The sequence below is a fragment of the Apostichopus japonicus genome, chromosome 20, assembly GCF_037975245.1.
Source record: "Apostichopus japonicus isolate 1M-3 chromosome 20, ASM3797524v1, whole genome shotgun sequence".
NCBI classification, from domain to species: domain Eukaryota; kingdom Metazoa; phylum Echinodermata; class Holothuroidea; order Aspidochirotida; family Stichopodidae; genus Apostichopus; species Apostichopus japonicus.
In genome coordinates this window covers 14663967-14682756 of record NC_092580.1, presented here as the reverse complement: position 1 = coordinate 14682756, position 18790 = coordinate 14663967, and the positions used below count along the sequence as shown (strand labels likewise).

Here is an 18790-nt window from a genome sequence, read left to right as displayed (position 1 = left end):
GGGAACCCTAAAATCTACTTATTTCATGATTTATATATGCATATATTTAATTTTAATACCTTTAAATGTATACAATTAAAGTTCATATGAAGCTGAAAAAGATCATCACATGATATTGTACTTGTTTACACAGTGGAAACAGTGTATCGGTCTGTAGGCCAGGACTGTGAGTAGTATCTGTTCTTTTCTGACACACAGTACATACTAGACCGTTCACCGGCTGACATCTTGTGTACAAAGTAAAAAATCTACTCTCTTTACAAAGAGACTTTGAAATAACATTGTCATCATCATCACATGATTACAGTCTCCATGGCACTGGGATTTGATACAAAGTTTATATAGGAACAAACCAGTTTTCACTCACCAGAGGCAATCTAGAATCACCACATTTAGGTCTATGAAACTGAGGTTGTTCTAGTTTAAACTTGTTTCATAGTCGAGGCTTTACCTTGGATTTTTGGAGTTAGGTGAAAGTGTTATAGTTCCCTCTATTTGAGAGCCTTGCTGCACAGAGGCGGTATCTCCTAAGTACATGACACTCTGCTTCCAGTGAGTTGGCCTGTCAGGTAAAAGAACAGAAAGTTTGTCATACTTCTTTCAAGTCTCTTCTTTCAAGCTTCAAATCTCTTGTTTCAAGCTTCACAACGGGTAAGTTGTCATATATATAAAGTTTACATTCTTTGGTAGAGTTCATCTTAAAGTATCAATAAATTAACAATACTCAATTAGACAGCTACATTGCTGGTAAATAAATAATTCAAATTGTCAATTGAATGATGACACTATAAAAAAGGAATGGGGGCGAGGGGAAGGGAATATAATTCGATTGTAACAGCCCATAGGTTGGTTGGAGATATATATATCTCAGTCTGACCCATTAATTAATTAATTATACTTAAAGTGGCATAAAATTAATTAATATTCAATAAAATTCCTTTTATTTATAGAATCAGGTGGTGCAGTAAAAATAGCATGGCGAGCATATAGATTACATTAATTAACAGATCTAATTCATATCACAATAATGGAAAACATAACATGTATAATTATGACTTTGGTCATTGAAATGAAAGGAAATCATTGGAAGGAAGTTTAAGAGGCAATTATGCAAATTCTGGCTGACTATAAAGAAACCAAAATGGGAAAAAAAACATGGGGAGGGAGGGGTGTGGGGGAGGAGGTTGTTGGATGAGCAACAAAAGAAGAAGAAGATGAAAAATGTCTTTCAAGGAATGAGAAATAGCCTATATGTGAGTGTTGGAATTTAATATGAAAGAAAAGATAAAACCAGAATATAGGTTTGCATATCAGATATTTGATTACACAGTTTTGTCATTTGTATCAATGACTAGAAGACAAAAAGAAGAAGATTGATCTGCCTCTCTGATACTGTCGACTGTTTCATCATGTTTAAACCATTTAACAATCTTATTTCTTTCACTTACCATTTACCATATCATTTGTTTAATCTTAACAAGAACTGTTTTTTGATGGACGCCTATTTATAAATATTCTATATTTATACTGGTTTAAATTAAATCGAAATCGAAATCGCAAAGCTGAAACGAACATCTTAAACTAATAACCTACATTTGTATGAGGAATAGGTATCATTTAAAAAATTCAACTAAATCATTATAAATTAAATTTCCCTTTTTCTATCATACACTGATATGTTTCTGGACCTTTCTCCCTGAGAATTTTTTACCTGGAATAGTTTAAGAGAGTTTCAATGTAAATTTGGGAACCTCTAGTAGTCAGCAAGTAAATATTTGATGGATGACAAAGCTAGTAGGTGGAGGGGGGTGGGGGAGGGGGTTTGGGGAATACAAATGAGCTTTACATGACACCAATATTGCATAAATGTCATGTAAACTATTCAATTCAATTCAAATCGTTCATTTGCTTTATAGTAATACATGACAAAATGGTAAGAAACTGGTTATAATTACGCAAAATTATGATGGGCACTAGCAAAAATGAAGAATGTTTATCAAAGCTAGTGACCGTAAGAAAAAAAAAGGCTAAGAAAAAGAAGAGAACAAATCAAAACACAACCTGAACAAGTATAAAATATTGAAGTCACAGAAGGGGGAAACCTCGCTAGAAAACATTACAGGTCATACTGACTAATTAAGTGTGGTTTAGTTTTTGTTGAAAAGAACAGAGACTTTTACGCTATTGTTTAACAGGATTGATAGTTTAAAGCAGCGAGGTTTGTTTCATTATTTACAACTTTACAAACCTATCTAACTAACGCCAGCCATCTCATTGAAACATTTCCCTGTATTGTGCTTTAATATCCTAGTGCATTAAACTTCATTATGTTGCATTTATTAAGAATAGCATGAAATTATAAATTCTCTCTTTCTCAGTCCCCACTTAGCATTAGACAACAATTTCAGCTGAGATCTTTAAGGTAGATCATATTATGATGTAGGCTACATTCAGATATTTGTTCCCCTACAGTAACAGAACTCGTTGTAGCAAATTTTATTTTTTACAAAACCTAGCAAGCTAAGTTTAAATGCATTTTGTGTTCATGTCATTATCTGACAAGAAAAAATTCAATTGCCAATCCTGTAAGGTAGTATACTTCATTAAACTGAACACCACTCACTGGCAATTTGGTGCGGTAGACAACTCCACCAGCTCTTTGCCTTGATCCGTGGAATTAAATTTGACTGAGAACCAGGAGACGAACCCGCACAACTGATCCGAACCAAAACAGTCAAAAGAGAAGGTTCCCTGGGATCAACAAGAAATGAGGGATTAATGTAATTAATCATGAGATAAAAAAAAGAGGATAAAGAAAGTGATTAACACAATGAAATACATTGATTACATCAATAAATGTAGTAGGCTGTAAAATATGTTGTAGATGTTGAGATAACCAAAAAAGGGAGGATTTTATCAGATAATGGTTATAGACTGAATGACATCAAAGCTTTACAAATATTATGCTTCTTTTAAATTTCTGTTCATTTCTTCTGGATATGTCCTATAATATTGTATCCGGATATTTCCTGTCGAATGACTGTTAATACATCCCACTATCAGTGGGCTTTGCTTCTGATGATGTGTCCCACTATAACAAAGGGTCAGCTTTTGGTTTTGTGGTTCTCCGGTAAAATGTGCCAATAATTGGCTGTTTTTCCCTTGGTAAAAAACCGCATAACATATATGTACTTCCCGCTATTACCCTCTGTTAATACATCCTAATAAAGGGCTGTGGCTTCCTTGTGTCCCTGTTGTAACATCCTCTTATCTCGCTGTGCTTTTGATGTGTGCTAAACGAATGTATTTTATTTCCGTTGATACCATTTATGCTGTTTCTGCAGGACTGTTAAAATATTCCCCCTCTATAAAGATATTGCCATCTTTTCCATCTGTTGATATATCCCAATATGTCCCAATAAATGGCTAGCATTTCAGTTGATTATGTCCCACTATTAAAGTAGGCCAGCACAGTTTTGTACAGTCTGTGCTTTGCACTATCATAGTATCAAACAGTCAGTCAGTTGGGTAGTTGACTGAACGCTGCGACAGCCTGTTTATGGCTTATAAGGTTCTGAAAGCTATTAGTCAACATTTGGATACACCATGAATAAATTGAAAGGGCGGGTGAGTATGGGATGGGGGGGGGGTGGAATATGAAATTATTTCTGCGCTTAATTTCTCTAGCCTTCAAATTATATTGCTCTGTATACATTGATGGTTCTCCCAGATAGTCAGAAAGTAACCATCAATTGAAATCAAAAAACAATTTATTGAATACAAACAGGTAGCAAAACAATGCACTACGAATAACGCTTCAAATTAAGACCGAATTTCCCACAGAAGTGATGACATAAAACAGACAAACTATCATAAGAAATGAGAAATCACTAAAGATAATCTCTAACAGACCTATAAATGAAACAAAAAGTTATAATTCATCCTCCTCATTTATAGAGTGGTAGAAATAGACAAATAATCACATCTCAACCAAATTAAAGGTGAAAGATGGATGTAAAGCCAAAAAAAAAGCAACATTTGCTGAGTATTATGATCTAGTTTCTTCCTTGAACCGAATCATAATGTTAGGAAAAGATGTTAACAATCAACTACCTCAAGAATGTAAATATAATGCTACACTGAATACTAAAATACAGTACTAGACATAATACTATCAGAGCCATGTGCAGTCCCAAGTGTGACCATTAGAACTAAGAGTGTGCCCAATGCCCTGAGTTTCCTATACAATTACCTACTTAAGTGTTCTTAAATGTCATTCTTATGCCCAACCCCAGTATTTGTCATCACTTGTATTTGTTTATCACGGTCACAACTCATGGGAGTGTTACTGACTGTACAAAAGATATCATCAATACTCTCATATCCACACTACAGTCTTGTGTAAGTATTAAACCACTGTACTTCCTTCATGATAGTATTAATCAATAGCATCTATACTGTCATATCCATACCACTGTCTTGTGTGAGTATTAAACTACTGTACTTTCTTCATGATAGTATTAAATCAATAGCATCTATACTGTCATGTCCATACTACTGTCTTGTGTGAGTATTAAACTACTGTACTTTCTTCATGATAGTATTAAATCAATAGCATCTATACTGTCATGTCCATACTACTGTCTTGTGTAAGTATTAAACTACTGTATTGAATTCTCTCATGATAGTACTAACCAACACAATAGAACACAATAGGGTAATAAATTAGTTAAACATCTGGGGTTTCACTCTCATCTGATTGGTTTCACATCCATTATTTCACTTTGTACTATTAACTCCATTCAAAGTAATAAATGATCATTGTTCAATTGAACTGAAGCAGACCACTACACGAAACAAATTGACATTGAAGTGAAAACCAAAATGAACAATTTTCGTTGCAAAGATGGAGATGCATGCAAATACAGATCCCAACTTAAAGGCATAAAAGACTCCCCCAAAACTGCGTGCGGCCATCTGAAAAAGTTAACTTTCTGTTGCTTGCAAGTGACGTTTTGCTGGTGTCGCTACAAAATGCAGACAGTAATGAAACGTGATACCTTGTTATATTTAGCTGGACGTGGGATGTCCATCGCTGTTTCCTTTATTGGTGGTGTCTAACACTTCTGTTACACCTCATTCGAAACTAGGTCAGATTACCGGCATTAGGAGTTCTTTTTGCGCTAGTCTTCACACCCTTTAAACTACAGGCTTACCCAAAGCGTGTATGCTGTGATTTACATAGCATTGACCCCTTTGAACACAACAGGGTCATAAATCAGTTAAAACTTGTCAGGGTTTACCCTCTAGGATTTGTTTCACATCCATTATTTCACTTTGTAAATTATTAAACTTTAAATTATGAAAGTGATAACCTAACACGAACGAACAATTCTGGTTGCAAGGTTGGAGCTTAATACCCAAAGCTTAGATGGTAATAAATTTCTGTAGAATGGTTTCTTAATCGATAAAATTTACTGCCTCACCGATAGTTGCTGAAGATCTTTGTCCGTTACGTTCATCAGGTCCAGATCTATACATTTACACTCCTTGGCAATCAGATCAGCATCGGGAACAAGTTCAACGTGAATACGACCTGAAAATTAAGCCAAGGTTGTGAAATGTGTTTGAAATTCAACTTAAGAGTATTAATAAGAGCAGATGAAGTACATTATTTAAGTAAATCAATGCCACCTAACGCTCTATAGATTAAACCACCCAGAAATGTTTGCTGTCACATCTGTAAATATATCAGTTGTTGTTTGGTTAAATATTGTTATTGTAATTGGTAGAATAAAGGCAAATATTCATGATTTTAAAATACCGCTGTCTGGGTTAATATAAAACATCTTATTTTTCTGTGTACAAAATAGTCTGATTTCCATGAATCCAACTATTTACTAAAAAAACTTCAGTTAAACGTTGGTTAAATATTGTTACTTAAATTGGTAGAGTTAAGGCAAATGTTCATGATTTAATATGCAGTGCATTTAATTTATATGTCTATAAAATGGTTTGACAATGAATCCAAAGTTACACACTTTTATTCCTTTTGAGTTTCACATTTCGTTTAATAAACTCCAGTGTAAATCAATTTTGGAAAGATGTTCAAATTTCTGGTGGATTTAATCAAAAGGCCCATAAGTGGGACATGCATTGGGTGGTTTTTGTCATTCCTAATATTGTTCATCATTCTGACAAATTCACTCCTACCAGCTGCAATTGCAATTTCTCTCAATGGCTGGTAGTCTGTATTCAATATCTGCGACATAAACTGACTCACGCACAAAGAAACGTCTCATGGCGGTAATCTGACCTAGTTTCGAATGAGGTGTAACAGAAGTGTTAGACACCACCATTGATCCCAGAAAATACACACACGGCTTGCTACTGTCGGTAATTAGACACTAGTGTACAGTCAATACATACAGCTACGGTCAATACCCACAACACAGTGTACATAGCAGCAATGGACATCTCTGGTCTAGATATAAGATAACAAGGTATCACATTTCATTACTGTCTGCATTTTGTAGCGACACGAAAAAAACTTCACTTGCAAGCAACGGAAAGTTAACTTTTTCAGAGCGCGGCAATGCCTTTAAGAAACTTTATCACCCTATTCTCATCTCTCGATGATATGCAGTGGTACCAGACAGGTACAGCATAGATAATATGAGGTAGAATGAGAAAGTTGAAAACATTTTCCTTTGGCACCTAAACTAGAAACAGTATAATACACTTTGCTTAATATCTTCGATATATGACAATTGATTCTCAGTAAGGTTGTCTTCAATGCATACCCATGAGTAGTCATTTTTCGATGTTCTCTCATCCTCTGATCCATGTATTTTAACGCTTTATGATTTAGATGTCAACTTTAGGCTGTCGTGCTATATGTCAGTGTTGGCAAAACACATTTCCTTCGATTTTGGGGGGGGGGATTAAGTAATAAGTTCTTTCGAGCGCATGTTGAAACTATATCAGTAACAGATTGTTGATAATTCAAATGATCATTGACAAATAAACTCTTGGATATTTTGCATGATAATGCAGTGTCATCAGCATATTTACCGACTGAAAGATAAGCTTTTGATTTAATTCCGTCCGTGTGTAACGTAAACAATAGATCAGACAATGGACCCCCACCAGCCCTCCCCCCCCCCCGAACTTTCTCCAATTTAACTTGTCGTGACCATTCCGTTAAGAAATGAGCTAGACAATGTCATGGCCATGACTCAGTATTAAATCCAGTATAAATCTTTAATTAAAGAGGCCATGACACGAAAAATCCAACTTATCAAGAGTAACTTCCCCTGAATCTATGAGAAAATCTTTGTTCAAAACTATCCTCATCACCTTGAAAACCTCAAGGACTAATTAGAAATTAACGTTTTAATATTCGCATCCGAAAATAGATATCTGAAAATGCGATTTCAAAACAAGACAATGATGACGTCATGTTAGGAACACAAGTGCCAAGCCCAGGCACGTACCGGATGCGCAACAATCATACTGTCACACATACACGCACATTTACACTGAGAGGACAACCAGTGTATTACGCTATATCGTTAGAATTTTCAAGTTTGTTTTACAACATGTTGTTAAATATCCGAGAGAAATGCCGGTCCGTTGTGTTGTTGGGTGCTGCACAAAACATAACACATGCAATTAGCCTTCATCGATGGCCGAAGGACGAAAAAAACACGGCGATTATGACCAAGTTAGTGCACAACACCAGCGCCGATTTCACTGGGCCTAGCCAGTATGCAGCTCCGTATGAAGCGAAAACTTCACGGAAGCATACTACGATCCCTCCTTTTTTATGAAATAAAACAAATTGACTTTAACGGTTCGACATAAAAGAGTCGTTCTTCTGTCACGAAACTACTCTGTCTAAAACTACTCTGAAGACCAGATCGGGGAACAGGAAACCTCCAATGGGGCAAGTGGCGATCCTTTGAAGGTAGCGCAGCCGAGCACTAGTAGTACTAGTATTAGCGTTACTACACTGAAGTCGCAATAGACGAAGAGATTTTACTGTATCATCTAAATTAACACCCCTTCATTGCTCTATTGTATACTAATAAGCTATGAGGTTAGCTTCAGAAGCGATGCGTTACATCTTCTTGTGAAAAATTCAGTGCCCCAATTTATTTCTGGAATATGCTGTATAAGTTAGTTATAGCAATAAATTTGTATTCCTATTCCAGGAAAACCATTTTTTATGTTAGGGAAGGAGTGAGGGTAATGAGGATGGGTCAAAATAGGTAGGTAAAAAGATTTTATTCCAAAGGGTGTTTAAATCTCAAAGCGATTTATTTTAAAGTCACAGAGCCAAAAATTCGCACAACGTAGTTCAAGTCTTAAATCATTGAACAAAGTTTATTCAATATCAGTTCTAGACAGTCATTCTGGACAATCTGAACAAGCCTGTGACTAAACTAACATTAACAACAATCATTGTATTATATGACATAAAAGTAAAACTGTACTTTCCATAGACATTATCATTCTTAAATTACACTAATGTAATTTGTGACATCAAAGGAGGTTTAAAGAAAGACAACTTACATGAATATTTTTGCTTTAAGCCTACAAAGCAGTTGCATGTCCATCGCTATCAACCAAGAAACACTGCACGACGCAACTCACATGCAAAAATGTTACCCACGCACGACGACACGTACAACACTGACGGGCAACGTGAAACACAGCATCACACGCATTAAAACAATCGAAGACCATTAAGAGGGTGTAGTGCTGAGTTTCTGAAGAAAGATTGTAAAACAAACCAACTGCTGCTGAAGAAACAAAGTCTAAACATTCAAGAGCTCTGCTGCCTCCATTGGTCTTTTATATGACTTTTCTGTCAAATATCATTGGTGATATGGATATTTTGGCTTCCAGATTAAAGGTACGAAGCAAACATGTCTGGGAGGTAAATGCTCCTAAAAAGGTCAATGCCCGTTCCCTTATGCATATATTATATGACATCACGGTCACGCCAATACTTGTGTCCAAATGCTTCAAAACATGCCTTTTCTTTCATTGTTGATGTTGGGTCTGGAAAATAACCATTTCATCCTAAATTAAAAGTCTTGAATTTCAATATATCAACACTGATGAAACCCTGACGGATTGATAATCCAACACAATCGTAGTTTAGAAAAGGTGTTTCTGGAGGAATTTCTCAACCAAGGCTTCCTATGCAATGAGTTTTCTCCTGGCAACTTGAATCCAGTGTAATGACCATTGGCTGGAAACTTCTGATCCTTTGGACTGCACATAATGGTAGCACAACCCTGACATGTCTTGCTAGGAATCCCCAGTACCATTGAACCTGTTGACCTTAGGCTATGTATCTGTACTGCCTGGGGAAAAAAATTATGAAAGTTCAAAATGTATTAATGTTGGCCCATGATGTCCACAATAACAAGCAGGCATACAATGTACAGTTATGGTTACATTTGTTGTGAATTTACACCTTCCATGTATCATGAAACATTCTTTTGTTTCAGAAAATTGATTTCCAAAACTCCAGGCCAAAGTACTAGCCTAGTAATAATGAGTATGAAATTTCACATATGCCTACCTAGCATGGCTGCATAATGCAACTTACATCCCCGAGCCAAACTTTCAGTATGCAACCAACCCTACTACTACTATAAAGTATATGTAATAGCCAACACACTGTACATATGGGTTGTAAGTTACCGTAACACAACGCACAATACGGTTTAGGGGGTTCCGCGAATTCCAACAACACATGCACAAAATGGACTGGATTTTGTTTTTAAATGCTTCGTTAATAAATTCTTACCACGTTGTATGTTCCTTGCAATCGTTTTGAACGGGTTTCTTCTTCGATATGTTGTGGAGCTTCAATTTCGGCTCGTTTAACAGGCTCGAACTGATACGGTTCTAACACCTCAGGTCCACCCTCAACGTTCGGTTCAATATAGGCATGATCATCGCCTTCACTCTCTGCTTCGAATATGAGAAAGGGCACTCTGATTATAGCCCAACTTCACTGACTTTATGAAGAACCACTATCACTTTGAACTTCGGTTGCCGCAATTGGTTCTGGATCCGCCATTTCACAGGAAATTTTGATTTGATATCGCACTTGTGATCGGTGTTTTGTTTAGTAACTACTAGTGGTATGTGTACTTGTCTAATGTGTACGTGAATGGTATGTTTGGAGGATCGTAAACAGCGACAACAAACGTGTTCATAACATGACGTCATACGAATCGGAAAATTTTCGAGCAAACAAAGTTTCAAACGCCGAAGAGGGTAAATTCATTCTCAATTTTCGACTTGAAAAAAAAAGTTTTAAACTGGCAGATTGGTTGATACATGTTCTAGAGAACATTCTTTGATGGATCCCAAATATATACGACTTTGAAATTTTCGTGTCTTGGCCACTTTAACAGATTCGAGTAGGACCGTGTTGAAAGCACTTGAGAAATCCAGGAATAGCACCTTTGACATAGTGGTTTGCTTTCTTTTCAGTTGTCACACAACTTCATGGATATTGTAAAAGCATAGCGTCAACATACAATACAACTTTCCTGTAAAACAAATTGACTTTTATTCCCAAATAGATCAATACTATCCATTAACTGTGCAGGTTGAATCATAACAGCTAAATTGCTTTAACAGGGTTTTTGTTAAGAAATGAAGTAGGTGGGTCAAGTTGAAAAGTAGGCGGGACTGTCTGTACGCGGACATGGGGGAGGGGTCTAAGGGGAGGGGTCCCCCCTCCCCTTTGCTGGAAAATTGCAATTTAAAAAGTCTCTAGATGCAAAATGGTGCAATATACAGTTGTTTGGTCAATGATATTGCCCCCTCCCAATCACCCCTTTCTTCTGTCCTATTTTTCTTTTTTTCTCCTGAATTTTTTTATTAACACTCGGGTCATGGAGCCTAGGGAGGTAGCTATGCCACTGAACCGAACTTAGCAAGGGTGTGACGCACTTGCTGCATTAAATGAAGTGCGATCATAACAAAATGATAATAGGTCTACGGTACCTACAAAGTGAGTAGGATTTTACTGCCGAAAAATACCCAACTAGGTCTGTGATAGAACCTTCTGTTTTTTATTCAGCTTTTATCTCTGTTGAGCAACAATTTGTATGTCAAGAGAAGCCCTTCGCCTACCTCTACTCTCACCCACCCCTCGGCCTGCTGTGACAGTTTCAATCACACCTGACCTGGTTGTGGGTATTTATTCCTCTCGATTTTTTTCGTCATTTTTTTTTTTTTAATTTAATTTAATGTTTTATTTTTTTATTTTTTTACTGAGCGTCGCAAAGTAGCCGGGTCATGTACGTGCAGTAAGCAGGTCATTTGACCCGGGTCCCGGCTACTAACGAAAACCCTGTTTAACCATGTAAACCCAATGAAGATAGTTCACACTTAGTGACGTAAGAATTGGTTGAAATGGTATAGAATATGCATTCTACTTTTGTGTAGGTACCTAAACTTGCTTGATTTAAATTCAATTTCAAAAACAATTGATGGTTCATGGCCATGCAACTTATGATTTGATTTTGTAATTTTATAATTGCAATACTCACTGGAAAGAGACTTCTTGGAATGAGGGACCAGACAGGACATGTCAACTCCATAAAGATTTGACGTTCGCGTCCAATAATCCACCCTGTCAAGAAAATTAAAATTAAACATTTACGATTAATAGGTATAAATCCATGAACAATGACCCTTGACACTGAATGGATTCTTCAGCAATTTGGGTGGAGACTTTGCCTACACCAGATAAGCCATTATGATGATTTTGATTAATAATGTTAAAATATATAGAGAATTTTCACATTATAGTCTGTTTAAGCTTTAAAGACAAAACATGTTGTTGCATCAACCATCCAGGAGAAACATTGCAGAAAGATTTCAAAGACAACGTTAACATGAGGTCAGTGTAAAGTAGAGGTCTCATAGAGCCCTAAATCACCCTTTTTCATTCAAACCTTGTAAACCTAACAGTCCACAACCTATGGGTTGTAACCCAGTAGTGAGCTACAAAATTGTTTAGTTGGGTTGCAGGATACTTCCAGAGAATAAGAAAATAAATTGTCTACAGTTTTCCGAGACGTACATAGTCCAAGAAGCTAGCTTTCATGCATTCTGATCAATGATTATGAGAGGTGGAGGTCTGATGGGTCATGGTTCAGTCCTCATGGAAGCTCCTGGGTCGTGGGCCTAAAAGTTTGGCAGACTGCTGCTGTAACCCATGAATTAAACTCGGAATTAATCAGAGATAACTCTCAGACCCGTGAAAATAGACAAAATATTCAAAGCATGAATGATATATAATAAGATCAATGAAAACTAGAATTTTCTGTTAACACTTGTCTCATATATACTGTTGACCACTTGACAATGGTGCCTATATATATATATGTATATATGTATGTATTTTAGATCCTCCTGCAAGCAGGAACTCGCGAAGAAGCCTCATTGGCTTATCAAAGCCGCAAGCTGACCGAAGTCAGTCTCTTAGATTCATATTTAACGTCCATGATTATGAATTGTTAATTGTCAACATCTCTGTAACTGGACGACATACATTAATCTGGGAGTGACTCGAACCGGGGACCTTATGATTCAGAGGCATAAATATATGTATTATAAATGAACACACTTAATGCATGCAGAAGGAAGTAAGAGGATCGTAGATCACTTGACAACACTCCTCAAATCCAAACTAACTATAATATTAACCCTAATGAACAAACTGATCGAAATATATGAATGACACTTTCAAAACTACAAAGGAATCCTTTATTGACTAGCCTTCCTCCTCCTTGGAGATAAGTTTAACTTTGGTAGGTAAATGATTGAACTAAAAACGAATTGTTTGAAAAGTAATATTAAACATGTTAGTGTCAAAAGCAGGAAGGTGATAGATAGGAAACACAAGTTGAGTGCTCTCTCCAGATATAACTCCCCTCTAAACATGTACTCAACGAGTACTTAACGTTTTCATATTCAAGCAGGGGGGGGGTGGGGGGGGCTAAGTTAGCTATTGTGGCAATTTATGAAATTTTGATCGTCAAATAATACTGACAATCTTATGGTTCGGTTTATACAAACCTGCTAAACATCTTGACACTTTCATATAGCACTTTGCTCATTTTGTATATAGCATTTTAAGATGCGAATATACCAGATAAATTATTATCTGTCGTCAAATTGTGGGATTGGTAGGCATATCACCGCTGAGGCTCACAATCTCTAAGCTCCTCACACAAATCACACAGTATAAACAATACTTTCAAGTGATGTGTTACCCTGGCAAACATTAACAACTTACGAGCCTTTTCGATGAAAACCACTGAAAAGTCAAACCTACAGTGAAACATATCACAGCATTTTGCGATCAGTTTGATGATAAGTGGGTACTAAGAACTAAACTATAACTTGCTACGTTTCTACCTATTTATGATCAAGTTTTGTGTAACAAGATTTCTGAGACGAAAATTTCATCCAAAATCCATATGTGGTGGCTGTGGTTGCAGCACCACGTTCAAAAATTTTATTAAAAACTTATGAGAGATGTCAATGCTAATTTAAATATAAAATGTGTGAGAGCTCAAGACAGCATTTTAGCAGTAGCAGACACCCACAGAGTAACTAATTAGAACACCAAGACTAGAGACGAAGCAATGAGGCTTAGCAATCGGGAGGTTCAGGGTTCGATCCCCAGCCCAGTCATAGTAAGGTGGGTTTCCATCCAAGAGCAATCTACGGTTTTCCCATCTGAAATGACTTTCTCAATTAGAAAGATTCCAAATTTGAGTTACATTGTTGAATTGGAAGCCAACGGACGTGAAAGTTGTGACCCATTAGCCTTTGCAGGCTTATCCCACGTTCGTGGTTGCTTAAGCGTCATAAAACTAACTGTCTGATTATTATGATTGATTATTATTATTAACTTCAAAATCCTTTGTTGCTTCTACATCTCGAGCATCTTCCTGTTCAAAGGTAAACACTCATCTGGTAAGCCAAAGGTCGCAAAGATCCGTGTTATCACAACTGAAACCACCGTGTATTGAACGAACGGTTGATGAGCACACAGGACTGTTTTCTGTGCTACTTTACATTCAATTGTAAAAGAGAAAGGAGCCATGTACAAGTAAAACCTACCCACTAGCAAGCAGACAGCTCCCTCATGAATAATCACAAAACTAAATTCATCCAAAATGGTTTACTGAAGGATTATACGTAAACCAGCTATTTCAAGTCTGCTTCAGCCAATTCTACCAAGCTTAATAACCAATCTTGCTTAAAGCTTGGATTGCAAGTACTCAAAGTAACATGAATTTAGTAGCTTCATTCATCAATCAAAGATGATACAAAGAGTTGTAAATGACTTAATTTATTTGATCCTACAAATATTTTCCCATTTTTTAGATAATTTTCCAAGTTAGTATAATAATCACATGAGAAACTTCCAAATCAGAAATGTTCAACATTCTGTTATTTGGAATGTAAACTTGAAAAAAGAAAAAAAAGCATCTCCCCCCACCCCCCCCCCCCAAAAATGAAATAGGGGTGTATTACTTGCATTAGTTGTTTAAGGTAGTGGTTGCTGAGTTACTTTGCAACAGTTTGGATGCAGATCAAAAACAATTAAAGATTAACAAGATGATATGACTGAGACACATAAATAAATTTGAAACTCCTCAACATCTTTACTCGTGTATCACATTTGACCCTCTTGCATAGCAGTTTGCAATTTCGATACTGGATTAATCATTTCCCTGTTTATTTTGTATTTAAAGGTATGCCGTATTGGCCCCAAATATGCTCGATATTCAAATATGGTCACCTTTGGTCAAATTTCTTAAAACTGTTTCGATTACAACCTTGGAGGAAATTTTCCTCACTGGGACATTCAGTCATCTTGTGTGTTCCTTAGAAATGTCTGAGAACGATTTGGCGAGTAAAGACCTCAAGGAAAGTACTTTTTGAAAGACTTCTAGCAATTATAGCGTGCTATAATTTGGGGCCTATACTGACTACCTTTACATTTGGAAGTTGGTTCCATGTCTGTATGTTGCTGGAATATGATGTATGTTGGACTCCTAACAGTTTATGTACAAAACTGTAGTATTTAAAGCACAAATCTTCAGCTTGACTGCTACATCAAGCTAGTAAAATCTAGTGCATCTCTCACTTTAACAGACTTCATAAAGCAGCGGGTGATACCGAGAAATAAAAAGTTGGAAGGGTATCAACTTCAGATGAAATCCTTTGGTTCAGTAAAGCCAAGTAAACTGTGATCATAAACTGAATCTAGTTTCAGGTTTGAAAACCTTCATGACAAACCCTCAATTATCCATGACCTAATTTTCTTTTCAAAGAGAAAGTTCATTACATGTGAAACTGATGGTTGTGTGACATAATGACAACCAAACTATCATCTCCTTAATCAGTTTATTGTTTAACTTTTCTATAGAAAAAAAAGGTGTCAGAACTCAACGGGACAACAACAAATTTGCAGCCTGCAATTATAATACCCCCAAATTTATGTAACCTTATTCCCTGTCCACAACAGATTAAGACCAGTACTGATGTTTTTTAACTAGACCCATCTGAAATATAGAGAGTAATGACAGAATGATGGATCAATGATTTTTTCCAAACTAAAAAAACAAAAGTTTCAGAAATTGAATATTGAATTAATATACAGCCAGCCATCCAAGTTAAGTAATATACATTCAGATTTTGGTATAATATGAATTTCTTTGAGGGGATCATGTAAAGAAGAGTCAGGTTCCCCCACCTGCCCCCACCCCCCCCCCCACTGTGACAAACAGAGGAAAGAAATCCCTCCTTCAATGTTCAGGTTAAAACTGTTTCCAGCCAATATCAAACCAATTAGCTCTTTTACATACATTGACCATCATAAAAATATAATGATTTGGCTAGTAGCAATAACACAAATTGAAAGTAGATTAATCTACCTAAATTTAATTGAATTTAACAGTGTGAACAATGGGCTATCAATCTATTTGTTCAGATTAGGCTTCTCCCAACTGATGTGGAGACTTTCTTTGAATAAAATCTACTTTCACCTTGTGTTATAACTACTAGCCATATGTTACCATTATTCGTATATTATTAGTTTGTAACCAGGACGACGAAAGTAGTAACTTTCAAAACATGTTGTTGTTCTGCAGTGTTGTTATTAATAGATGTATTCATTAAAGTCTGTGGTGTTCTCTATTTTTTATACTAGATTTTTGTGCTACGAGACCATTTCATAATGATATTTATAAAGAAATCAGTGGTTAACGCCAGTGCCTTCCAATCATAAAGTCCCTGGTTTGAGTCACTCCAAGATCAATGTATGTCGTCCAGTTACAGAGTTGTTGACAATTGACAGTTCATAATCATGGATGTTAAATATGAATCTAAGAGACTGACTTCGGTCAGCATGCGGCTTTGATAAGCCAATGATGGCTTCTTCGCGAGTTCCTGCTTGCAGGAGGATCTAAAATACATACAATGCATACATGAAAACTGTACATATGTTGTTTTGAGGCAAACCCTTTCCTTAAAATGATTTTGTTGTGATATGCAGCATCTCTCTCTTGCAGAAATAAATCTCCATCTTTTTTTACATATACGGCAGGGTGAAGGTTGAAAGCCGCATACAGCAACTGCCTTATACAACTTACATTTTAAAAATCACTTTAACAGGATTAACAAGAATGTCTTACCTCTCTTTATGAATGAATTCATTAGTAAAAGGAGCCAAGTAAATGTGTGCTGACGACGGCAAGATGCTACCACCCTAGAAAAGAAGAAACAAACAAGACGCCATATTCATATCGTTAAGAACAAGATGTATTGAGAATGAAAGTCAACGGTTACAACTTACAACACTAGAGTCTCATCTTGATATCCAACTCTATATAACATAGCATATTGATATCCAGTGCTATGGTCTAGTGGATACAGGCGGTGGCATAAGAAGCATGAAACCTAGCAATCTCTGAGGTTGTGGGTTCGAGCCCTGGCCGGCTAAAAGTAAGATGAGTCTTTGCATCCAAGAGAAATCCACTGTTTTCCCATCTGAAATGGTCTTTCAAATTGTAAAAATCCAAAATGAACTAAAAGCTGTCAAGTAATAAGTCATTCGGCATTCTTCCACATGCACATGTGGCATATTACATAACTGTTGTATTACATAACATCCTGTCACATGACAAAGTGTCATACGTAATTGCCTTCCAGTCACACATTATAATACTCGACTGATTTAACACACACTCTACGAGCTGTTGTTGTTGCAAATTTGTTATTCCAAATGCAGCAGCTATGTAGTCTGTAATACAAACCCTGACCTTGAACCAATGTTTTGAACTTTGTTTATAATTATTGCAAGAAAATGCAATATAAGCGAAACGAAATGTGTCATTCAATAATGATTGTAGGTCAATACTGAAAGCGGAAAATTTTAGTTTGGGTAGGTACAGTATCAGTGATTTTGGTGTTTATGGTAGAACCGACTTCTAGAAACAACGGGCAAGAATGAGTACTTAATATGTCACATTGTGGTCTGACCTGATGGGCAATGATGGTTGCATCTTAATTGAAAGCTCTGCTCCTTGAAAGTAAAGGGAATGATTAGACTAGTTTCTCCACTGGGAGTCTTTAAGGTTCCTTTAAATATTAGGTTCATGTAAATTCATTTTTATTCTTTCAAGCACATATATGCAGACCACATCAAAAAGAGAATATTGAGAAGGGATAAAACTCATTGACAAGTTTAATGCTGTGTAGTTTGTACTGGTTTGTAACATGTGATTCTTATCAAGCCATGTTATATATCAACCGAATTTGATAGCAAGTTCTCATTGTACCTGAAAGAATTTGTGGTTGCAATCATTTGATGGAATTCAATTCAAATTTTTTTGGGGAAGGGAGCAGAGAAATTCGTGGCTAGAACAACTGGATTCGAACCAGTAGCCTCTGGGTTACAATCTGGTCCAACTCAGATACCGTTCTTGCCTCAAACTTCTTTGCTTTTTGCCATCGTTAACACACTATCCAGTCAGTTTTTCCTGTTGTTCGTTTACTGACACGAGTTAATGTGAATGCATCTCAATCCAGTCTCAATCCAATGCAGGAAAATATGTGTCCCACATATTCAATAAACTGTGATCTTTAATATTGCAGAACTTTGCAGGATTCCATCGTTACTAGTATTGTTTTGAAGGACTAAAAAACAAAATTATTGCCTTTCAGGGACTTGTTCACCTCTGTTAACTGTTTGAGTATATTAGAATGGCCACAAATTCAACGCAAAGAGCAGTGCTATTAAACTCATTGCCAGGATATATTTTTCATTAAAGTATGAAAACACGTTGAAAGAGCAAATTTGAAAGTATCAAAAGTTTCCCAGTTTCACTTCACAGTTAGTGGATTCTTGACTGGGGAGAAATCGTCAATTACCTACCTCTTTGAGCCAGTTATCTCTTGCATGGATCACAGATTTCAGCATTGACTCGTACAGGAGGAAGTGACCCTGAATTGAAAAAAACATATTTGTTATGTTCAAAAAATGATAAAAAAAACACAGAATGAAAACATTTCATGGTTCCTTGCTGCTGCTCATTGATTTGATTATTAACAGGGAACACTCCAAGTATGTAATGATGAAGGATTCCCTTTTAAAAGTTATGTGTACAAACTGTTGTTACCAAAATAATACTAGCCAGGGCCCTGCATGAACCATTTGTAGCACACA

At 36.3% G+C, this 18790-nt stretch overlaps 2 protein-coding genes and 1 long non-coding RNA gene across 5 annotated transcripts in view; 1 reads left to right on the top strand and 2 right to left on the bottom strand.

Annotated features, from left to right (window-relative positions):
- The window catches only part of LOC139960798 (protein arginine N-methyltransferase 6-like), a 33510-nt gene that overhangs the window by 3727 nt on the left and 10993 nt on the right, over nt 1-18790 (bottom strand). The window contains exons 8-13 of the mRNA XM_071959362.1: nt 18500-18568; nt 16758-16831; nt 11589-11671; nt 5487-5596; nt 2624-2751; nt 452-562 (exon numbers count right to left, since the gene is read on the bottom strand). Coding sequence (XP_071815463.1) covers nt 452-562; nt 2624-2751; nt 5487-5596; nt 11589-11671; nt 16758-16831; nt 18500-18568 — 575 coding nt within the window. The remainder of the gene's footprint in view (nt 1-451; nt 563-2623; nt 2752-5486; nt 5597-11588; nt 11672-16757; nt 16832-18499; nt 18569-18790) is intronic.
- LOC139960797 (contactin-5-like) overlaps nt 513-18790 on the top strand; it is a 40107-nt gene continuing 21829 nt past the window's right edge. For 2 of the 3 annotated variants that reach the window (XM_071959361.1, XM_071959360.1), the window contains exon 1: nt 513-651. The gene's annotated coding sequence lies outside the window, so the exon portion shown is untranslated. The remainder of the gene's footprint in view (nt 652-18790) is intronic. The other variant, XM_071959359.1, reaches the window with a different exon arrangement.
- LOC139960804 (uncharacterized) lies at nt 8374-11558 on the bottom strand. The gene is made up of 2 exons (XR_011790596.1): nt 9827-11558; nt 8374-9377 (listed from the first exon to the last, which is right to left on the bottom strand). It is a non-coding gene; the product is annotated as an uncharacterized lncRNA (long non-coding RNA).